At 36.8% G+C, this 24,957-nt stretch overlaps 1 protein-coding gene across 1 annotated transcript; it reads left to right on the top strand.

Moving 5' to 3' along the window:
• On the top strand, positions 1–24,091 carry SELENOT (selenoprotein T). The gene is made up of 6 exons (XM_028103140.2): positions 1–238; positions 17,396–17,506; positions 18,054–18,180; positions 20,459–20,546; positions 22,659–22,812; positions 23,315–24,091. The coding sequence occupies exons 1-5, from the start codon at positions 102–104 to the stop codon at positions 22,781–22,783; spliced, it is 588 nt and encodes a 195-aa protein (XP_027958941.1). The 5' UTR covers positions 1–101; the 3' UTR covers positions 22,784–22,812; positions 23,315–24,091.
• The last annotated feature ends 866 nt before the right edge of the window (positions 24,092–24,957 follow it).

Below are 24,957 nucleotides of genomic sequence, written 5' to 3'. Positions count from 1 at the left end.
AGCGCGCCTGCGCGGTGGGGAGCTGCTCGCGGCTCCCGCTCGGCCTTGGGCTGGCTGCAGTCTCCGTTTGAGGGCGGCCGAAAGTGGCTGGCTTGATTAAGATGAGGTTTCTGCTAGTTCTCCTGGTGGCGGCGTCGGCGGTGATCCGGAGCGATGCCTCGGCCAACCTGGGCGGCGTGCCTAGCAAAAGATTAAAGATGCAGTACGCCACGGGGCCGCTGCTCAAGTTCCAGATTTGGTGAGTATGTGTGCCGGGCCCCGGCAGCGCCGCCGCGCCTCTGTGAGGCGTCTGTCGCTACGTGAGGCCCCGGCTCCGCGGCCTAGCGAGCTGAACCTCCCCTGGCCCGGAAGAACGGCGCCAGCAGCCCTCCGCAGCTTGCCTTCTCTGGGGTCCTTCCCGGGGCTGCCAGGCCTCCCTTCTTTCCTCCAAGCAGAACCGTTCACTTGGCTCAGTTCTTTTTTTTGCCTCCTCGAATGGTGGGAGTGGGGAAGGAGGGCACGAGAAGGTTAAATACTGAAAGGCGAAGACGTGGGGACACTTGTCAGTACGGAGGACCGGTCGGCGGCGTTACGCCATGGCCACCCCGGCTGCCTGCGGAGGTGGGCATGAGTTGGCGCAGCGTCGGCGGAGAAGCTGGAGCGTTTGCCACCCAGTGCCCCTTTCCTGTCTCCTTTCCCAGGGTTATGCCGGGCGCCCTCGCTGCCCCCCTGGGCGAAGGTTAATTCGGGTCGTTGGAGGAGACCCGCGAGTGACAGACGCCTTTTCTCCAGGACCTGCCGGGGTGACTGTTGAGTGAGGGAGTGGGGATTCTGACAGCTGGAGGGCGAGGAGAGGTCCAGGGAGGCTGATCCTCAGTTTGCAATTTCCAAAATGTCTTTACAAAGGAGCACGTTGCTCTTCTGACAGTGGTTCACTCCCAGACAATTCTTTTATCTTTTCCCCCAACCCCCATTACACCCGCCTCCCAGAAGTTGCCTGTACTGGCATGTCTTTCTTTCTACCTTTCGAATCTCTTGTGCATTCAGAGAAACAAAAAAAGAAAAAACCCTAAACCAGAAAAAACCCCAGCAGTTTTCGACGTTATTCTGTAAGTGATTTTGTCGTTACCTGGTTAAGTATTAGAACCTGAGCAGTGATGCATGTAATAAGGTAGGTGGGGTTGGGGGAAGATTTGTAAGGCAAACTAAAATTGCAAAATTGTAGAAGTTAGAATCCTGTATTGCAAGAGATGACGTTTTTTCAAGATCGGATGGTCAGGTTAGTAAATTTTTCAGAGTCCTGATACTTTGGAGTATCAATGTTGGCCGTAATGCAGTTAAAATGGGCTTTTTAAAACTTGATGTGTTAAGTGTTCTAAAGGTTAGATTTCCTATGTGCCCAGCTATTTTTTTGCTTATCCTTTAAAGAGTAAGCAAATATTTAAAATTTAAAAAATCAATTTAAGTTACCCTTAGAGTCAGGAAGTGAGATGGTGAGGCTTTATTTTTGGAGTGAAAACTATAAAAACTTTGCACTTTCCTCCTGATTAAAAAAAAAAAACAACAGAACAACTCCCTGTACTGTTTACTATGTGGCCAGCAAATATCATTTTCATATAATACTGTAAATGGGAGTTATGACTTGACCATTTCTATTTTTTCCATAATTTCTTTTTTAATTAGAAAGTGGCTGTCATTTTTTTCAACCTATAGTTATTGGTAAGGATTGTGATACTTTGGATGTAAGTAGTTAAAAAAAAAGACTGCATTTTCCAAGTTATGTAATTTTTGTTTCCTACTTTTGCGCCTCTTGGTTTCACTTGTACTTTTCCAAAATACTCTTCTTTTACAATTGCTTCTATTGGAATACTTGTCACAATAATTTAAAAAGTGTACCTTCCACTGAGGTTGTTCATAACAGATACAGGGAAGGGCATTTAGTTCTTCAATCAGTTAAACTTTTTAAAAAGTCTTAAGAACTTCAGTTGAGTTTCTGATACATAGTTTCTCTTTCATTTTTCCTTCTCTTCTTTTTTTTCCCCCCCTTAAGTACAAACTTGTCCCAAAAGTCTAATGAGAGTTTTCTTTTGTAGTACCTGGAGCGTAGTACATACAAAAGTTACTCAGTTTTGTTTTGTTTTTTAATTGTAGATGGGAAATAATTTTATTAGTATGCCCTCCATATACAAGTAAATTTAGCTTGTTTGTTACTTTTTCCCCCAGAGATTAATCTGTACATAGTAAATTGGATACCGGGTTTCTGGTTTTGGTAGAATCTCTTGGACATTCATTTGCGAGTTTGGGAAAGAAGAGGAAGCTAAAACAATTGAGGATAAATAGCGAAAATGCTTTTAATTCTACTTGAAATCTGAGTGCTATAAAATGCAGGTTTTCATTAATTACCACTGTGAACAAAGGAGAGAACTATTTTTACCTTCTTTTCAATCACTTTTGTCCTTTATTATTTTATGAGTGCTCTTTCTTTAACTGTAGCCTAATATATCATCTATTAATTGTACCACTTTTATAATTGCTAATAGAACAAGACAGGAGCACAACACACAGATGGAATTAAAGGGAGAGAGAGTGCAAAACAACTTAAAACAAACTTCCTTTTCTATATTGATGTATCTTTTCAATAAATATTCATTCAGTACCTGCTTGTGCCAGGGACTAAAGATACCATGGTGAACAATATAGATATGGTTCCCCATGAAGCTTCCAGAGGTGCACAATACCGCATTATACACCTAAGTCTTTGTTTTTGTTTTTTTTTTAAGATTTTATTTATTTCTTTGACACAGAGAGAGAGGTCACAAGCAGGGGGAGTGGCAGAGGGAGAGGGAGAATCAGGCTCCTGGCCAAGCAGGGAGCCCGATGCGGGGCTCGATCCCAGGACCCTGAGATCAGGGCCTGAGCCCAAGGCAGGCAGTTAACCGACTGAGCCACCCAGGCGCCTCCCTAAGTCTTTGGTTTATGTCAATTGATGGAGCAATAGAATTAGATGAATTTGATGACACTGATTTCATATTTGGGGGAAAAACTTATCCTGCTTATTTGGATGTCTAAACATTGAACATAAAAAAAAAGGAAGTTTTCTAATCAGAGCTTAAAATAAAGTTTCCTTATAACATTTTCCTTCCTTGTGATTTTTATGAATAAATGCATTTTATGTGTAAATGTATACTGACAGATACTGTTTGGCATGATGTTTGTATTCATGTTTTATTTTCCCCATATATGAGATTTAACATGTAGTCAGACCTACAGCATTTAATCAGTTGTTGTAGTTTAAAGAGCTTACTGGCAAAAATAAAAAATAATAAAATAATTAAAAATAAAAATAAGGAGCTTACTGGCTACAGCTCTTTACAGTTAATCCTTATTTGGATATTTAACAATTGATTCACTAAGAATAGTAGATTAAAGTTAAGATTTCAAAACATAATCAGAATACAGAATTTTCCAATTTTTGTTAATTTAAGAATCCACTTCTATAATTTTAGGGCAACCAACTTCTAAAAGTATTTTTAAGAGGTAAATGAAACAACTGCTCCAAGAACAGATTCTTATTTAAATTTATACAAACTCAGCCATTGCTTTCATGATAATGGAGGCAAGAAAATAAAGACCTAAGGCTTATTTGGATGTTGATACTTACTGAGATTAGTAAAAGGCTGAATTGAAGAAATCTGAGAAATTGTGAGTCCTAAAGATCATGTTAGTTACTGTAGACTTATATTTGCATATTCAAATATCTGAGCCCTACTCTTTGCAGGCACTTTGGTGCTTGGAATTCAATTCAATTTTCTCATAGACATCATAGGCAAGAGTGGAAGGCAGGCATTAATCCATGGACAACATATAAAATTACAGTTGTGTTAAGTGCTAAAAAGGAAAAGTTACATGGTATGAGAGAGACCTAGTCAGGGGATTAGGGAGGGTTTCCATGAGGAAATCAACTTTGAACTGAAGTTTAAAGGATGAGATTTAATTGCTAGAGAGCTTTCAAGCTATGGGAATAACATCGTCAGTGGCCTTGTAGTAAAGAGAACATAATTGCTTAAGAAGGCCAGGGCTACTGACCTCAAAGACCAAAGAGAAGGTGGCGCAGATCCTGGAAGGTCTGGCAGACTCTAAGGAAAGATCAGTTAGCCTCACTGTGGAAAAGACATTAGAAGGGACAAAGAATAGATAGGGGGAAACCATTTAGGGGGACTGTTGGGAGCTGCCCAGGTGAAAGATGATGGAGCTTGGAATACAGTGGTGGTGGTAGAAGTAGAATGTAAAGGGACAGATTTAACAGATTTTTGGGAGATGAATTTTGTGGTTTTGGTGATGGGTTACATCTTTGTGGGGAAGGAGAGGAGGTATGGAGTGAGAGGTGTCAAAGATGGCTCCTGAGTTCTGGAGTGGTGCTATGCCATTCACTGGAATGATAAGGAGACAAATTTTATGGATTTTTCTTTCTTTCTTTCTTTTTTTTAGTAGAGGGTTGGATTTTTTTTTAAAGATTTTATTTATTTATTTGATAGGGACAGCACAAGTAGGCAGAGCGGCAGGGAGAGGGAGAAGGAGGCTCCTCTCTGAGCAGAGAGCCCAATGTGGGACTCTATCCCAGGACTCTGGGATTATGACCTGACCCGAAGGCAGATGCTTAACTGACTGAGCCACTCAGGCGCCCCTGTGGATTTTTTTTTTCCTTTTTGGTGGGAAGGAGTGGGAGGAATCCTGAGTTTTTAAAACGATAACAGGGGAATATCCTACAAAGAAATTTTCATCTCCCCAAAATAGCCATAATAACTAAAACTAAAAACTTACTTATTTAATTTAAAGTTTTTGTTTATTTGTCAGGGAAAGAAAGAGAGCAAAGCAGGGGGAGTGTTAGGCAGAGGGAGAAGCAGGCTCTCTGCTGAGCAAGGAGTCTGATGCTGACTCGATCCCAGGACCCTGGGATCATGACCTGAGCCAAAGGCAGACACACCTGACCCGCTAAGCCACCCAGGCGTCCCTAAAACTAAAAACTTAAATACCAGACTGTATTTCACCAAACCTAAGATATGATGGATTATAAGATACACCATTATTTTATATACCTCAGAGGGAGAAAAATACTGCCGTTTAAACTGTGACACAGAAATGATTATAAGATAAATTTTCAAAATGATGCTAAATAGGAGAAATGTACTTCTTAGAATCATTGAAATAAAGGAGTAGTAAGTTGATCTAGGTAGAAGAGTACTAATGGAGTGTTAACTAGAGAACAAATAAAATGCTGGCTGCTACACCAACCACTATGTTAGATTTTTAAAGTTTTCTGTAATTATGTAGAACTTAGTCACCATTTTGTTTTGTTTTTTACTATTTAAACAAAAAACTGCAGTATCTAACTGAATAATGTACACATAATAGTGGTTTGTACTTAATAATGAACAAAGTACTTTAGTCCAAAACTTTTAGAGGTAGGTAAAATATGAATGGTTTTAAAGATTTTTTTTTTATTTATTCATTTCCGAGAGAGACAGAGAGAGAACAAGCAGGGGGAGAGGCAGAGGGAGAGGGAGAAGCAGACTCCCCGCTGAGCAAGGAGCCCGATGTGGGACTCAATCCCAGGACCCTGGGATAATGACCTGAGCCGAAGGCAGAGGCTTAACCATCTGAGCCACCCAGGCGCCCATATGAATGGTTTTAAAGGTTTTATCTCCTCTTACAGAAAAATTGAAACATTCTTTCTTTACCATTTGCCATTAAGGTAAGTGGTGGAAATCAAATTGAATGTATCATTTGGAAATCCCAAGATAACCTCATAAATTTTGAGTAGTATAGTTACTGGAAAAACTGCATTTGCTGGACTAACAGTTCAGAGGCCCACCTGGGGCCCACCATCTTATTTGATCTGCCTCTTCTGAATGACTTTCTGGAAATTATTGAATCTCTTTAGCTCTCAACTTGTTCATCTGTAACATGATGATGTTGGTTGCATTCCAATTACCTCTAATATTCTGTTACTGTTTTATACTGTTAGGAAGCTTCAAGGCAAAAAATGAAAGCATGCATATGTGTTTCATTTCTGTCACCTTTTCTGCTTTCCAAAAAGGGAAATCAAGTCATGTTTTTACATATCTTTCTTGTTTGGGATGCAGCTTAGGATTGGTGAGGAAGAAATCTTGCCATGTGGGTTTTAGCAAGAACTGCTGATGAAATCAAGTCCTTGTTTTTTATGCCCTTTTTTACATGTTATTTGTTTTCCCCTTTTGTCCAGTATTTGGGAAGATAGATACTAGTTTTTTATAGTAATGTTTGAAAACCGATTGTCTGGTGGGAGAAACAAACATGTTAAACAATATTATAGTAAAGCATTCTGTTCAGAGTGTTCTAAAAGAGGTCATAATGGAGGGCTTTAAAAACCTAGTGGAAAGAAAGGTTATTCAGGGAGGGTTGGAAGGCTTTGAGAGGAGGAAATTAAATCTTGAAGGGTATGGGGAAAGCACCAGGAGATGTAGAGAAAGAACTTTGTAAATAAGGGAAGATCATATGTAAATGAAGCCTGACTCAGCACAGAGAAGGGAGAGGGGACAGGAAATAAAGCTGGAAGTAGATAATCGATTAAAAAACTAGCACAGCATAAATGCTGTCATTTATCAAGTTTTATTGTAATGTGTTATTTTTATTGTCTTTAATGTTGTGATGAGAACTTTGGTAAATAAACTTTTGAAAACTTTACCCTGAGACTTTCATCTTTTAAAAAAATTAAATTAGTTTTCTGGCTATAAAAATAATACAGGTTTCTTGTAAAAATAATAAAAAAGTGTAGGGGAGGAAACATTTTTTTGCTACCCTTCTAGGTTCTTTAGCCTGGTCTGTTAATCAAAATGACACAAGACAGATGAACAGGAGAAAAACATTTAATTACATACTTATGAGAGCCCTATAAAAAATATGAGAGGCAAGAACAAGTTGGGCAATTGAGGCTAATGTAATATCCTGAGCTAAAGAATAGGATAGGGGCCTGGGGCTTCAAAGGGGAGGAGGGTAATTCACAGGACAATAAGAAGAGCAGATGTTTGGTTAAATAGATGTTTGCCCTGCCACACAAGTCTTGCAGATAAAAAGTTACCCCTGATAATAGCTTTCTATTTGGGCCTGTCTAAATTCTTTTAAGTAGTTAAGGGAGCAGTGAGTTTTTTTGTTTTTGTTTTTGTTTGGAGTCCGTTTGGTCTAAATTGCCTTCAGCTCAAAATAAGCCACCTGCCAAAGTGGCATATTTTGGGGTCACATATTTTGCTCTCCCCTCAGAAGTATACACAAGAAAGTAAAAAATCCTTGTATCCCTCTATTAATATTTTGAAGAACATCCTTCAAGACAACTCTACCACACATACTGTATTATGTAATTTTACAGAAGTGATCATGTTCATAGTTGTATGCTTTTTTTTTTTAAATTCTCCTTCCCCTCCATCACTTACTGTTCAGTGTCAGTAATTACAGATATGCATCAGCAGGCATAGAATTACATAAGATGAGTGTTCCTTAATTTATCTAACCAGTGCCTTATTGGTTAACTCTTAGGTTGATCCTGATTTTTCACAAAATTACTTTGAAGGTGAATATCCTCAAATATGTTGTATATTTGTCCAATAATTTCTGTAAACTAAATCCACAGAAGCACAATATTATGATTATGTCAAAGGGTATTACATTTAAAATTTTGATATTGTTCAATTAGTTAATACTCCAACTGGAAGATCTTAGAGAAGTAGGTTGGGTTTTTAAAGACTACTAGTTTATTGCACTGTAATCAGAATGCGACATTGGCTGTTTTTACTTACTGGGCTTTCTTTGTGATGTAACATGGTTAATTGTTGCAAATGTTCTTTGGGCTATCAGGGGTTTCTCTTATTAAAATAAAACCTGATGGATCTATGAAATCTGCTAATGATAGTATTCAGATCTTCTGCAATTTTTATTATTTATCTTCTATCACTTATTCCATTTTCTAACCATCAATTTTTTTAGGGCCTCAAAATATATATATATATTTTTTTGCCTCAAAATATTTTTTGATTCTGCTTTTTGGTTTTAAGATTCTTGTAGTGCTTCCTTACCTCTTATTATCCTTCTGCTTGTAGAATATTTTTGGATGTAGGCTCTTATTTTGACTTCTATTTGCTGTTTCTGCATTTTCGTTTTACGACATTTTTCCATAGTCCCTCAGGTGTTTTTATTTTTGTTTTTGTTTTCTGTTTCTCCTCCCTTTTTCTCAAAACAAGAGAAACAGCTTCAGATATTATCAGTTGATGAACTGTATCCTCTTCAGTAGATTATTACCAGTTTACTACTCTCTCTTCTTCATTAGAATATTGCCAGCACCAAAAAGGCATAGATTTTTGTCTGTTTGGCTTCCTCTTGTTCTAGGTTCTATCTCTTTTGACTGTCATCAGTCAATATTTTTGAATAAGTGAGTACAACCTGTTGTAGTCCACTGTGGTTTGTCCTGAAATAACCTAACTGCCCTCCCTCCCCCCCCCCCCTTTATATTCCTAACTGGAGTATAGATAGATATCACTTAATACTGTTCATTTCTGGTAGGTTTTTACCTGGTTGGCTTCTGTTCCAGTTTGGTAGCTGTTAGGCATAGAATGTAATACATGTAAAACTTCCATTTTGAACATAACTCTTATCAGTAACACTCTTGGCCTGGCCTCTGTGCCTCTACTGGTGGGGCTAAGCTTCCAGAATTCACTGTGCTACTGCCAGTCTTCTTTCTGCTGCTGTGATATCAGACATACCCTTACTTATTATTATAACTGCATTATCCTGTTGGTGGTTTTCTCTCTACAATTCCTGGCTTCTTTATTGAGTTTATTCTAATGTCATGTGAAATCAGTCTACAACCAACAGGTAAATAAATATACAGGTCAAATAGGAAAGCAATAAAGCAACCCAGAGACTTCTTCAGTTTGGCCATTGATTTAGCATGGAACACAATATATTTTTTTATCAGACTCTTTAACAACTTATAAAAATGCACTGAGGGTGAGTTCTGTGGCATGTCATTAAAAAATGTATTGAAAGGAAAAGCTTGGCGTCGTATATGAAGTATTTTAAGATGAAACAAAGAATTCTACAAAATGGAGTTGTCACCATTTATTGAGCGACTGTATACCTTATAAATCTGTTAATAAGTGTTTTCCAGAGTAAACAGATAAAATTCCTTCCACAGGAAGAGTTGAAGGAACTAAGTAATTTATAAATTCGTGGTGGAATAGTCTTTAGCGAAAGAATTCCTGAAATGTTATGCCAAAGGTATAGAGAAACTAGAAGCTAGTGGCCTCCAGAAGAAGACAAAAGTATGAAGAGAATAAAAACAGATTACTAATCAAATTTTAGGTTTGTCACATCTTTGGAATACACTTAGTAAAGAAGCCAGGAATCTTAGAAGCCACTTTAGGCATATTTCGTGTATGTGTTTTTACTGCGGTGGCCACTGTAGTGTTTCAAGATTTGAGGTTGCTAGAATGGAAGTCACTTGATTTCGTATAATACTGTTCCTTAATCTGACAAGCTGATACCTTTTTAGTGCTCCTCTTGCAACTTCTTAAAAAGCTGAGCAAATTCTGGGCCACATTTCGATCTTCAAAGTGTGTGAGCACTCCTGTTTGCAATTTTTAAAAACATTTATCAATTTAGTCTATTTTTCACTCCCTGAATACCTTGTTTCTTGTGTGACTTAGAGAACGTCTTGCAGATTTCATTCCTTAAAGCACTTAGAGCAGGTGATGCACCAGACAAATGTTTATTATTGTACTTCATCTACTAAACAGAACAAGGAAAAGTAAAGATTATATCTAAAAACACAGCTTTCAGTGATCAGTGAGCTGTTGAACTGAGCAATGCTGTAGACAATTAGAAAGCACAGTATTTACCAAATACCTTCCTGATTTTCTTGGTACAGTGTGGGAGAAATATTAGTTGAAATTCTTGGGATGCAAGTAGCAGAAACCTTTTTGAACTGGTTTGAACAATACATTGGGAAATGCATTTTAAAATTGTTGAGAGAATAGTCTTAGAACCCAAAGGCAGGGATGCAGCCGGGCCTTAAGACGAGCTAAAATAGAAAACTGGGAAGTCGGAGAAGACGTCGTTCACTGTTCCCTGGTTCACATCTGTACTTTTTTCTCAGTAAAAGGTACTTTATCTTTCTGTTTCTCTGAAGACTCAGTTATCTTCTCAGTCCTTTGAAAAATTAAACATGTTAAACATTCACCTTTGTGGAGATAGCCACGTTTTAAAATCCCATTTCTTCCCTTTTAGAGAGGGAACTCAGGCCTTCGTAAATACCTGAGATTTTTGCCCTGTTTTCTTTCTCTTTTTTTTAATTATTATTAACATATAATGTATTATTTGTTTCAGGGGTACAGGTCTGTGATTCATCAGTCTTACACAACACACAGCGCTCACCATGGCACGTACCCTCCCCAGTGCCCATCACCCAGCCACCCCATCCCCCGGCCCCCCTCTGCTCCAGCAACCTTCAGTTTGTTTCCTAAAATTAAGAGTCTCTTACGGTTTGTCTCCCTCTCAGGTTTCATCTTGTTTCATTTTTTCCTCTCTTCCCCTGTGATCCTCTGCCTTGTTTCTTAAATTCCACATATCAGTGAGGTCATATGATAATTAATTGTCTTTCTCTGACTGACTTATTTCGCTTAGCATAATACTTTCTAGTTTGTCCACATAGTTGCAAATGTCAAGATTTCAATTTTTTGATGGCTGTGTAATGTTCCATTGTGTATATAATACCACATCTTCTTTATCCATTCATCTGTTGGTGGACATCTGGGCTCTTTCCATAGTTTGGCTGTTGTGGACATTGCTGTATAAATATTGGGGTTCAGGTGCCCCTTCGGATTACTACATTTGTATCTTTGGGGTAAATAACCAGTAGTGCAATTGCTGGGTCATAGGGTATCTCTATTTTCAACTTTTTGAGGAACCTCCATACTGTTTTCCAGAGTGGCTGCACCAGCTTGCATTCCCACCAACAGTGTAGGAGGGTTCCCCTTTCTCTTCATCCTTGCCAACATCTGTCCTTTCCTGACTTGTTAGTTTTAGCCATTCTGAATGGTGTGAGGTGGTATCTCATTGTGGTTTTGATTTGTATTTCCCTGATGCCAAGTGATGTTGAGCACTTTTTCATGTGTCTGTTGGCCATTTGGATGTCTTTGCAGAAATGTCTGTTCATGTCTTCTGCCTATTTCTTGATTGGATTATTTGTTTTTTGGGTGTTGAGTTTAATAAGTTCTTTATAGATTTTGGATACTAGCCCTTTATCTGATATGTCATTTGCAAATATCTTCTCCCATTCTGTCGGTTGTCTTTTGGTTTTGTTGACTGTTTTCTTTGCTGTGCAGAAGTTTTTTACCTTGATGAAGTCCCAATAGTTCATTTTTGCCCTTGCTTCCCTTGCCTTTGGAGATGTGTCTAGCAAGAAGTTGCTGCAGCTGAGGTCAAAGAGGTTGCTGCCTGTGTTCTGAAGGATTTTGATGGATCCCTGTCTCACATTTAGGTCTTTCATCCATTTTGAGTCTGTTTTTGTGGATGGTGTAAGGACATGGTCTAGTTTCATTCTTCTGCATGTAGCTGTCCAATTTTCCCAACAGCATTTGTAGAAGAGACTGTCTTTTTTCCATTGGATATTCTTTCCTGCTTTGTTGAAGATTAGTTGACTGTAGAGTTGAGAGTCCATTTTTGGGCTCTCTGTTCTGTTCCATTGATCTATGTGTCTGTTTTTGTGCCAGTACCATACTGTCTTGATGATTACAGCTTTGTAATAGAGCTTGAAGTCTGGAATTGTGATGCCACCAGCTTTGATTTTCTTTTTCAACATTCCCCTGGCGATTCGGGGTCTTTTCTGGTTCCATATCAATTTTAGGATTATTTGTTCCATTTCTTTGAAAAAAGTTGATGGTATTTTGATAGGGATTGCATTAAATGTGTAGATTGCTCTAGGTAGCATAGACATTTTCACAACATTTATTCTTCCAATTCATGAGCATGGAACGTTTTTCCATTTCTTTGTGTCTTTCTCAATTTGTTTCATGTACTGTTTTGTTTTAGTAAGAAGATCTGAGAGATTGGGGTTTGTGATGGGCTCAAGTTTGATATAAGTATTTGACTACAATTAGGGGCAGACATAATATAGAAAGGGGAAAGGGAGAGTGGTTGGCATCGTGAATCAGGACACTGAATACATGATGGACTCAAAAAAGCACAGAATCTATTTGAAATAGTACAGACAAGGCATTTTCTTTATTTCTTAAATTTCCTTTCACATAGATCATCTAATTTGTATCCAGGTTTTTTCTTTTAGAAAAGTACTGTGAAAAATATTTTAAAGTGAGCAATTGCAAAAGTTGACTCCATATAGTAAGATATTTCTATATTACTAGGGATTTGCAAAGTGATTAGGACTTAACATTAAGATTTCAGAGTTTAAATCTACTTCTTAAGGACCTTTGGTACTACTACAGGAGGAAGAGGCAGCTGCTGCAGCATATTTTTAGCATGTTTCCATATTTATGTGTTGGGGTATACTGGAAGTCATAGTTTTACTCATGGACCCAGAAAGAATGAAGTAAGTTGGAAGAGCTGGGTGTGGTAGTAGAACTGGAAATGACTGGCTCCTCATCATGCATGCCTTGAATTTCGCATTTTGTCCACCTCAGTAAACCCCAGGTATGTTTTGTTTTGGAAAACATCTGTAAGCAGTAGAGATTGCTGTTTCAAAACAGGAAAATTGATTTTGCGAAAACAGTTATTTAGGAAAAAAGTTCCTTAGGTTTTCTTCACAATTCTGGAGGCAATGATAAGGAGGAAAGTTTACTTATATGTAAGTAAACTTGTCTAAAAATACGTTGTGTCAGTTTTGTAAACTTCATCTTTCAGAAATAAAATAGGTACAGTTTTTTTGTTTTGTTTTTGTTTTTTTGTTGAGGTATAACTGACATATTAGTTTCAGTTGTATAACATAAAGATTTCAATATTTGTATGTAGTACAAAATGATTACTACCGTAAGTCCAGTTAACAGCAATCACCATACAGTCACAAATTTTTTTTTCTTGTGATAAGAACTTTTAAGATCCACTCTCCTAGCTACTTGCAAATATGCCATACACTATTACTAACTATAGTCACTATGCTGTACATTCTATCCTCATGACTTAACGTTTTATAACTGAAAATTTGAAAAAAGGTACAGTTTTAAAGTCCTTTATGGATTTCAAGATTAGGGACTAATTCCATTTGGAGTTTGATCCAAAGGTCTGAGACCATACTGAGGACTTGGGACTGGGAGAACAGAGGATAGAGCTAGGCTTCTGAGCACAGTGACCAGAAAAGTAGGTGACTAGGAGGAATCTGACCAGAAGTTTGCCTGCACATAAATACACCTCTGTAGCTGGGCCTCTTAGGGCTCCCCTTGGCAAAGGATTGGAACTCCCAGAACAAATATGAGGGACTTATGGGGGCCCACAGGTTTTTAGTTCTCCCAGAGGGAGAATCTCTAGGTCTTCATAATGGAAAAACTTCAGAGATCTCTGCCATCAAGAAAGTCAACTATATAGGTACTTGCTTGTGGCATTTTGGCCAAAGGAAACTTATTTCCTGGACAAAGGGAAGAACAGCCCTTGCACCATCTAACTGTTTTATTGGGGTCTAGTGGAAAGGGCTAGGATCTCAAATCACAAAGTCCATGTTCTGGTCTCTCAGCCCCTTACTAAGGCAGGGACCACATCTGTGTCACTCATTACTACATGCCCAGTGTCTAATATAGTGCTTGACATGTAGTAGACATTCAATAAGTATTTGAGTGAGTGAATAAATAAATAGTATATATGGATGTATAACCATGGAAAGTCACTTCATCTCTTTGGGCTTCATATTTTCTCCATCTATAAAAAAAAACAAATTTCAACTCAATTAACTGTCTCTAGCTCTCACAATGTTTCATTAAAAGTTAGAGAATATCATTTTAGATAATTAACTCCATTGTAAACACTGGTGCAAACTTGAGGGCATTGAAATCAGTTGCCATTTCTTGGTTTCAAGGTAGTTAGGCATATAGGTATTTTTTGTAATATCCTCAAAACAAAAGCAACATTAAAAATTTTCTTACAGAGAAAGCAATTGACAAAATACTATAATTTGGTGACTAACACGGTAATAATAAAATATTAGCTAAGGTGAATGTTTACTAAACAAAGTATGTGGAGATTCGTGAGTTAAGTATTTAGCTGTAGAAATTTGTCTCCTTTTGCAAAAATTTCATGCTTTTTAGGGACTTAATCTCTTGTGAAATTTTTATTCTAAATGTAGAGGAGGTATTAATTGTAAAGAAAACTGGTGACTCTCTCTCTCTCTTACTCCCCACCCCAAGTTGAGTTTTCTTAAATTGAGATCTACTAATATTTGGACTGTTATACCCTGCCAGATATAAACCTGATGCTGGTGGTTGGTTTGTTTTTCCTTGATGACAGTGTGATCGACAAAGTTGGCACCTTAGTTACTGATTCTGCTTCCTCTGTACTTTCCTTGCTTTATATGTTCCTTAACTTAGAACTTAATGTGGTTAAGTGTTTAACAATCTTAACTGAATTTGTAAGCTCTTCTGTTGATTTGGTGGTACCACCTCCTTTTTTCTCTCAACATTATTGAATTATGATTGACAAATAGAAATTATGTAGAGTTAAGGTGATGATTTCATTTACATGTATATTGTGAAATGATTACCACAGTAAGGTTAGTTAACACATCCATCACCTCATATAATTACCTTTTTAATCGGGTGAGAACATTTAATATTTATTCTCTTAACAACTTTCAAGTATACAATACAGTATAGTTAGCTACAGTCACCTTGCTGTAAATTAGATCCCTAAAATTTGTTTTGCATCTGGAGGTTTGTATCCTTCCACCATCTCCCCATTTTGCCTATTCCACAGCCCCTGGCAACCACCAGTCTGCTCTCCATGTCTTTGAGCTTGGCTTTCTTAGATTCCGTGTAAAATGAAATTATACAATTTGTGTTTCTCTGTCTGACTTATTTCACTTAGCATAATGCCTTTAAGTTTCATCCATATTGTTGCAAATGGTAGGATTTTTTTTTTTTGCTGAATAATATTCCTGTGTGTATTTATACCACATTTTCTTTTTTTTTTTAAGATTTTATTCATTTATTTGAGAGAGAGAATGAGAGATAGAACCAGAGGGAAGAGGTCAGAGGGAGAAGCAGACTCCCTGCTGAGCAGGGAGCCCGATGTGGGACTCGATCCGGGGACTCCAGGATCATGACCTGAGCCGAAGGCAGTCGCTTAACCGGCTGAGCCACCCGGGCGCCCTATACCACATTTTCTTTATCCATTCATCTGTCGATGGACATTTAAGTTGTTTCCATGTCTTGACTATTTTAAGTAATGCTAAAATGAACATGGGGGTGCAGATACCTCTTAGAGTGATTTCATTTCCTTCAGGTGTTATCTAGAAATGGGATTGCGAGATCATATGGTAGTTCTATGTTTAATTTTTTGTGGAACTTCCGAAATGTTTTCATAGTGGCTGTACCATTTACATTCCCACCAACAGTGCACAAGTATTCTCTTTTGTCTACATCCTTGCCAACACTTATTATCTCTTCTCTTTTGGATGATAGGCATCCTAACAGGTATGGGGATATATCTCTCTCTGATTTTGATTTGCATTTCCCTATTGATTAGTGATATGGAGCACCTTTTCATGTATTTGTTGGCCATCTTTATGTCATCGTTGGAAAAGTGTCTGTTCAGGTCTTTTTGCCCATTTTTAGTCCGATTATTGACTTTTGGCTATTGAGTTGTATGAGTTCCTTATACATTTTGGATATTAACTCCCTTTATCAGATATCTGATTTGCAGATATTTTCTCCCGTTCTGGAGGTTGCCTGTTCATTTTGTTGATGGCTTCCTTTGCCCTGCAGAAGCTTTTTAGTTTGGTATAGTCCCACTTGTTTATTTTGCTTTTGATACCTTTGCTTTTATGGTCAAATCCACAAAATTGTTGCCAAGACTAATGTCAATGTGTTTACCCACTGTGTTTTCTTCTAGGATGCTTATGGTTTCAGGTCTTATGTTTAAGTCTTTAATCCATTTTGAGTTGATTTTTGTGTCTGATGGGAGATATTTGGTCCATTTTCATTCTTTTCACGTTGCTGACAGTTTCCCAACACCATTTGTTAAAGAGACTATCCTTTCTGCAGTCTTGGCTCCTTTATTGTTATACAACAAACTCCTAATTTGTTGTAAATTAATTGGCCATATTTCTGGGGGTTTATTACTGGGCTCTTGATTCTGTCCCATTGATCTATGTGTCTGTTTTGTGCTTCTACTATACAATTTTGATTGGTGTAGCATTGTAATATAGCTTTGACATAAGGAAGCATGGTGCCTCCAGCTTTGTTCTTCCTTCTCAAGATTGCTTTGGCTATTCTGGTTTTTTTGTGGTTCCATACAAATTGTAGGATTGTTTGTTCTATTTCTGTGAAAAATGCCATTGGAATTTTGATAGGGATTGCATTGAATCTGTAAATTGCTTTTGGTAGTGTGGACATTTTTACAATATAAATTCTGATCCATGAGCACAAGATATCTTTTCATTTATTTGTCTTCAATTTTTTTCATCAGTGTCTTAAAGTTTTCAGTGTATCCTCCCCTTATAGATGCTCTCTTGTGGCCTTTTCCCCCTTTCTTGTTGGGGAAATATATATCCACAGTTTGGTTGTTCAGAAATTTTAATGGAGATATTTGATGCCGTTGACATAATTTCTGGAGTAATGTTATGGACTGCTGTCATACTGCTGAAAATTACCTTCCCAATCTTTGTTTTCCTTTGCAAAGTAGAAGCAAATTTTAGAGTCAGAAGGGATTTAAGAGTTCTTTAAGTTCCTTTTATTGTGATTGAGCAGGCATGTTTGCCCAGTTACGGGCAGAGTAGGAATAAGAACCAAAGTTTTCATGTCTCATGCCTTGGTATTTTTTAAGCTTTCTGTGCCCAGTTTTGAAAGTGCCTATTTCAGATGTATAAGAATTGTCATTTCAGCATTTATTCTCATTGATACCCCCACAAAAAGCAACTTGATTTGAGAACTCAAAATATGCTGACATATATGAATAGGTATTTGCTGCTGCCCAACAATAACCCAAATCTATAAAGTTTAATGTTCTAATAGATGGATATACATGGTGGGGAGCATCAGTTGTTACTACTTTGTCACTGTTTGTGAGAAACACTTTTTTAATCTTGGCAATTTTTAGGCTTTGTCTAAATGCAAAGTAAGTGTAGGCATATTCTAAGTCGCTTAACAGAAGCACTTTTATTTTTCTGCAGTGTTTCCTGAGGTTATAGGCGGGTGTTTGAGGAGTACATGCGGGTTATAAGCCAGCGGTACCCAGACATCCGCATTGAAGGAGAAAATTACCTCCCTCAACCCATATATAGGTAAGTAAATTTCAGTAACTTAAAAGGAATTTTTAAAGTGAATTTTTTCACTTTTGTGAGTAAACTTTTGTGGACTAGTTCAATTAACTTTTCTTGGTTATTATAATTTTTTAGTTGGTTACAATAAACAGAGAACACTGTTTTACAAATAGCAAGTTTATTTGATCCAAATATGGAAGAATTTTTCTGTAAGAAGGAAAAGAGGATTATTTCAGAGATGGTAACCTTCTAAGGATGTGTTTTCTTATATAATTTTTACTGTGAAAATAGATCAAGAACTCCCAAATTTTTATACAAAGTCTGTACTGTTAAAATAATATTTTTAAAGGCTAATACTGTATATTTTTACAAGTTGATTTTTGATTGATACTAAACATTTTTGTTTTAAAACTCCACAATAAGCTTTAGTCACTATCTTTTTCACTAGTAATTAGTAACCTTTAGATTTGGTGTCTAGAAATTGTCTATACACATATACTTGAGTTATGAAGTTTTGAATTAGGTGAGAAATTGTGGCTTCTGATGAATTTTTTTTTTCTTTCGATAGACACATAGCATCTTTCCTGTCAGTCTTCAAACTAGTATTAATAGGCTTAATAATTGTTGGCAAGGATCCTTTTGCTTTCTTTGGCATGCAAGCTCCTAGCATCTGGCAGTGGGGTCAAGAAAATAAGGTATGTAACCTAATAGTTTTGATAGTTGTAGGTTTTTAGGTTGTAAATGAAAATATTTTAAAGGATTGTTTGGTTTTTTTAAGTACTTGTTGCTGATTCACCTGTTCACTTGTATTATTTCAGCTTTAATCACTTTTTAATCTTTGGGCATGGCGCTTAACCTTTCTTGGCCTTAGTTTTTTGTTTGTGATTTTTTTTCTTGGCCTTAGTTTTTATAATTATGTATTAAGAATGATTGGGTTTTGGGGCACCTGGATGGCTCAGTTGGTTAAGTGACTGCCTTCGGCTCAGGTCATGGTTCCAGGGTCCTGGGATCAAGCCCCCACATCGGGCTCCCTGCTTGGTGGGAAGCCTGCTTCTCCCTCTCCCACTCCCCCTGCTTGTGTTCCCTCTCTCTCTCTCTCTCTCTCTGTCAATTAAATAAATAAATAAAATATTTTAAAAAATGGGTTTTATCTTTTTACTATTTGAAGGATAGGCAGGTGTGACTTTAGTAGAAACTGGGCACAAAATAATTTAATACCTGATATTGATTATATAGATTCGGTCAAATCATGTCCAACAAAACATAATATACACATAATGTAGGCCTTTTATACTAACTTTATGGGTATTAATGGGTTTATTCACATTAAAAATGACATTTCCAAGAATAAATCCATTACGGATTTGTTCTTACTAAAATTTTGTGTTTTTATTTGTCCTTATATATAGAGAGTTAGATAGATAGATATGAACCTTGTGCTATTTTTTCCTTTGTAGGGTCTTGCTGTGGCATACATTCTTTTTAGATTTCTTTCATTTGTTTTACTTAAAATCATCTTTTCTAGAGGGTTTATCTTTCGGCTGTGAGGAATGGGACTAATTATATTTCTCTCTTGGATGGGATTGCTTAGGTTTCCTTCTAAGGAGTATTCTGCTTTGGAGTCCTCTCTCTGGTCTTGTTCTTTAGTTCTAGGCTGAAACTACCTTTAGTGGACTCCTACATATCTACGCTTCTTTTTCTTAGGGAACCATTTATTTCCAGTAACAGGCAAGGCTTCTTAATGTAAACATCCTCAGGTGCTTCCTCTTATTGAACTGTGTCTCTACCTGGTATTAGTAAGATTGATATGCATAAGATTAAGAATTGAAAGTTAAGTACTGATGATGTTTTGTGTTATATTTATTAATTCTATTGATTCCAACTTTAGTGCATTTTACTTCTGAAGACATATAACATTGTTAATCGGCTGGGGAAGAGGAATGTACTTGAAAGCTCTAGCTTTCCTGACACTTCCTTGTGTATTGTTCCCATGAAAATAGACATACTGTTTCCAAATGCGAGGGTAACCTCTATGAAATCAAAGCCCACCTAGTTCAAGTGGGATGGGAGGAGAGCTTTTTCTCACTCGCTGTGGGCATTTTTATTTACTTTTTTGAAGTAACTTGCTGTGAATTTACATCCTCATTACATCCTGTTTTTAGTCAGGTGATTTTGTTAAATTAAAACCTTCTGTCCACCAAGGAACTTTTAGCCTCTTTTGAAAGGGTATAGATTTGCCTTCAAAAGGGGAATGAATATAATTTAATATGCTAGCGCTTTCTAATCTGCTTTTTTCTTATTTGACTTAAAACGATTTGTTTGGAACATGGACAGGTTGTATTGAATACATGGAGTTGCTGATTATTGCATCACTAGTCTCTTGTGAATTCATACCTTATATTATAAAAATAGTGAAATAAACCCTTCTTATGCTGGTATTCTTTTGTTTAACTTATTAAGGCTATTATGAAATCTCTAGAATTTCTGTATATTATGAATATATATTCTTCAGTGTGTATAAAGCTATGAATTAATGTTTCATTTTCCTTATTCCATGTATGTTATCTTAATATACAGAATAGCAATAATAATCTGTATAGAAACTTTTTTAAGATTTTATTTATTTATTTTAGAGAGAGAGTGAAAGAGCAGGGGGAGGAGCAGAGTGGGAGGAAGAGGGAGGGGAAAGAATCTCAGACAGGTTCTGCGCTGAGCGCAGAGCCCAACATGAGGCTCGATACCACAACCCAGAACCCTGAGATCATGACCTGAGCCGAAACCAAGAGTTGGACGGTTGACTGACTGAGCCACCCAGGCATCCCTGCCCCTGGATAGAAACTTTTAAAGTAGATTTAAAAACAGCCGTTACCAAATAAAAATGAGACTCTGTGTTTAAAAGATTACTGTCTTCAGTTGTAATGTTTTGCCTTTAAAATAACTTTGTCTGCTGTACTTAATTATATTTTCTTTTAGGTCTATGCATGTATGATGGTTTTCTTCTTGAGCAACATGATTGAGAACCAGTGTATGTCAACAGGTGCATTTGAGATAACTTTGAATGGTGGGTTCTGAATAGTTTGCATTCTGTAACACATTTTAAATGATTTATAATGACCATTGGGCTTTTCTGTTTTTCATAATATGCAAAACTATCACTTTATATGGTCCTCAACTCCCCTAGCTTGAGAATTATGTCCATATGATGACCCCTGAATGTATAACTCTAGAGAGCTCTAGATCTCTCTTTTAGATGCTATACCTGGGAATCTTTTTTTTTTTTTTAAACACATAATGTATTATTTGTTTCAGGGGTACAGATCTGTGATTCATCAGTCTTACACAATTCACAGCACTCAGCACATACCCTCCCCAATGTCCATCACCCAGCCACCTCATCCCTCCCACCACCTCCCCTCCAGCAACCAGTTTGTTTCCTAAGATTAAGAGTCTCTTATGGTTTGTCTCCCTCTCTGGTTTCATCTTGTTTCACTTTTCCCTCCCTTCCCTTATGGTCCTCTGTCTTGTTTCTCAAATTCCTCCTATCAGTGAGATCGTATGATAATTGTGTTTCTCTGATTGACTTACTTTGCTTAGCATAATACCCTCTAGTTCCATCCATGTCATTGCAAATGGCAAGATTTCATTTTTTTGTTGACTGCATAATATTACATTGTGTGTGTGTACACACACACACACACACACACACACACACACACATATATACACACACCACATCTTCCTTTTTTTTTTTTTTTTAAATATATACCACATCTTCTTTATCCATTCATCTGTTGATGAACATCTAGGCCCTGTCCATAGTTTGGCTATTGTGGACATTGCTGCTATAAACATTGGTATACCCGGGAATCTTAAACTCCTCCCAAACTGTTGATTATCTCTGCTTCCTGCAATTCTTGGGTACTCCAATTTGCTCCTTCCCTGGCATTGCTCCTTTATTTATAATGGCACCATTATCATTCTACCCAGAGTTTCCCATGTCAGAAAGCTAGGATAACCTCAGTTTCTCCCTTAGTCTCCATATCTAATGTATTACCAAGTCTGATTCTTAATTCTACCTTCTACATTTCTCAGAGTTCTACTTCTGATTATCTTTATCACGATTATTTTGTTACCCTCTAATACATTCTCTAAACTAGAGGTTGTCAGATATAGCCTATGAGTTAACAGTATTTTTTTAAATTTTTTAATGGTTACAAAAAAATCAAGACTATTTTATGGCACATGGAAATTACATAAAACTCAAATTTTAGTGTTTATACCTAAAGTTTTGAGTTTCATCAATGAAAAATTTGTGGAAATTTATTTCTCTGGTTATGTAATTACCTATGAGATATTTTTGATTTTCCCTTGAGCCGTAAAGCCTAAAATATTTATTACCTGGCTTCTTACAAAATCTGATACCAGCTCCAAACAGTAGAGTGATTTTTTTTTTTTTTAATGCACATCATTTTCATCTCGTTGCTTCACTGCCTCAAGTTTATTAAGTGGCTTTACTTTGTCTTCACGATAAAGACCAGAACATTTAATAACACCCAAAAGGCCCTGCTTGATGTAGCCTCAGGATTGGCAAACCATGGCCACGTGGACCCCTATGTCCACCTGCCTTTTTTTGTAAATAAAATTTTATTGGAACACAACCGTGCCTACTCATTTATGTATTGCCTGTTGTTTCTTTCAGACTACAATTAAGAGTTGAGTAGCTGTGATGGACTGTATGTCTTCCCAAGCTGAAAATGCTTGCTGTCTGGTGCTTTATAGTTTGCTGACCCTGATCTAAGACCCTGCTTGCCTCTCCAGCTTCCCTTGTACCCCTCTTCTTCTGTATTTCAGCTCTCACTTTTAATGACAGTATTTTTCAATTTTAGTGATACCTCTCACTTAATAAGTACAAAGCTCCTTTCTAGCCTCCTATGTCCCTCAGCATCTTCTGGTTTTAATTCTTAGCACACAATTGTGATTTGTAGCTATTTGTGTAGTGCTTTTCGTATCTCCCCTACTGGAATGTAAACTCCATACCAGCAAGAAGGGTAATTCTCTGATTCACTACTGTACCCCCAGCTGTATATATAGACAGTAAATATTTGTGGAACTCATCTTTAATTGTAGACTCATGTTTAATTTTAAGAGGTGGTACTGTTTATTTTTATTATAGATGTGCCTGTGTGGTCTAAGCTGGAATCTGGTCACCTCCCATCCATGCAACAGCTTGTTCAAATTCTTGACAATGAAATGAAGCTCAATGTGCATATGGATTCAATCCCACATCATCGATCATAGCCCCACCTATCAGCACTGAAAACTCTTTTGTAAGTAGTTTAAGAATACAGTAACCATTTATAGATATCATTCTCATCACAAAAGATACCAGATATTCCATATATTACCACTTGAGTTCCCAATTTAAGATTTAATAGATGGATGTTTTCTTTATTAAAATTTATTAAGTGATCAAGAGCGTTTGGACCTGCCAAAACAAGGTAAGGTTGTGCTACTAATTTTATCTTCAAGGGTTGATAACTGGGCTTTTATGTAACATCACTTTTTTGACTGGAACTCCTAATAGAGTTGATATATTATGCTAGAATATTTATATACATGTCTTCTCTTTACCTGCAAATAACTAGTTCCTAAGAGTATGCAGATTCTTTTAACATGCTCGAGATAGAAAATTTGTAAGCAAACGTGTGTGAACACAGTTGAATGTCAGTTAACTTTTGCATAGCAGAGATGTTCTCAGTTCTTTTCTTATCAATGGGTTGATTTTATAAGAGGGAATTTTGAAATAAAATATTCTTTTTTCTCTTTCAGACATTAAGGGATTTTTTGCAAGAGCAGCGTGACTGACATTATGAAGGCCTGTACTGAAGACAGCAAGCTGTTAGTACAGACCAGATGCTTTCTTGGCAGGCTCGTTGTACCTCTTGAAAAACCTCAATGCAAGACAGTTTTTCAGTGCTGGCACATTTTGGAATTCTGCACATTCGTGGAGTGCAATAATACTGTATAGCTTTTTTTTTCTTCCCCAAATCCACTCAGTTAACAGTTTTTAAAAAATGTAGACATTACCACTTGTACCTTTTTTCCTTAGTCATATTTGGAAAAGTAGAAAATTGAGTTACAATTTGACTTTCTTTTTGAAGATGTCTGTTAAATCTGTTGTGATTTTATATGAATTTTCCTTTTTCATAGTTTAAAATTGATCTTTTGGGAATACAGCTGAAGTTCCCCAATACTTTATAAGAGGTTATCAGGCATCTTTAATTTGGTCATGTCCAGTTTACACAGTTTTCAAAATACTGCAGATTGTGAACCGTGTATTAGACGAGATTATGGGGGGAAATCCTATATCCAGAGTACTCTACCAATTTGTGTGTATGTGCGTGTGTGTGTGTGTGTGTGTGTGTGTGTGTGTGTGTGTGTGTGTGTGATTACCAGAGAATTACTAAAAGACCAACTGCTTTTTAAATATTGTTATGTAGTTCAAGTGTCTTGCCTTGACCAATCTAATGAGTTGATTAACTGGGCCTTTATACTTAACTCAATAAAAAACTAAGCAGATAAATTCAAATAAAAAGTTTGAATTTATTACCCAGCGTACCTATTAACATTATATTTAAAAGTTGTCTTCCTCAATTTTTGTTTTTGACTTACAGATAATTTCATAAGGAACATACTTTAGTTTCACACACAAATAATAAGTCATTTACCAGTTTTAGGGTAATTGAAACTTAGTTCCCTTGAAAGTTCAGTTAAACCTCTTTACACCATTAATTTTAGGTGAATAGAGATTACTTGTCTAATAATTTAACTTGTTTAACATCATATATCAGAATTTTATTATATTTAAGGAACAAAATCGAAAAGTTTTTTATTCAGTGAATTTAATATCTTTTCAGAGTTCTAAAAATAGTTTTTTTAAGCAAAAAACTTAAAACTGCTGGACTGTAAAGGTAATTTAGCAGAAATAGGATCATAATGTAGAAAAATAGTCATATATCAGCAGTCTTAACATATTTTAGCTTCCATATGGGAATAGAAGGGGTAGGTCTAGATTTGTTGCTAGAAATAAAGGGATTTGAGGAAAAATTATGAGATAATTCAACATTTGGTCTACCAAACACTTAGCACAACCATATACTTCATTTATCACTGAATATTTGTTGAATTAATGTCTGGTAATCATCATGATTTTATAGCCTCAAGGTGGAACATACTGTAATTTCTAGCTAACAGGAAGGTAGTCTGATAATTCACTGCAGAAAATTGATTTAATGACTTCTCCTTTTAATTAAAACTGCAGAACTGTTAACCTAAGTAGATACAGTGGCAAGAGTCAATAGAGATTAATCTGGAAGTGACTTAGAGGTTATTATTCAGGTGTAATATTTTACCTTACAGTAAAGGCTTAAAGCCTCGTTACCTTCATTTGTAGCAGCCCAAGTGTCTGTCTT

This window comes from Eumetopias jubatus, unplaced genomic scaffold (assembly GCF_037043125.1).
Source record: "Eumetopias jubatus isolate StellerSeaLion01/CBP00866 unplaced genomic scaffold, mEumJub1_p1.0 scaffold_1, whole genome shotgun sequence".
Taxonomy (NCBI): domain Eukaryota; kingdom Metazoa; phylum Chordata; class Mammalia; order Carnivora; family Otariidae; genus Eumetopias; species Eumetopias jubatus.
Note: the sequence above shows the minus strand (reverse complement) of the source record. Positions and strands in the feature narration are given on the sequence as shown.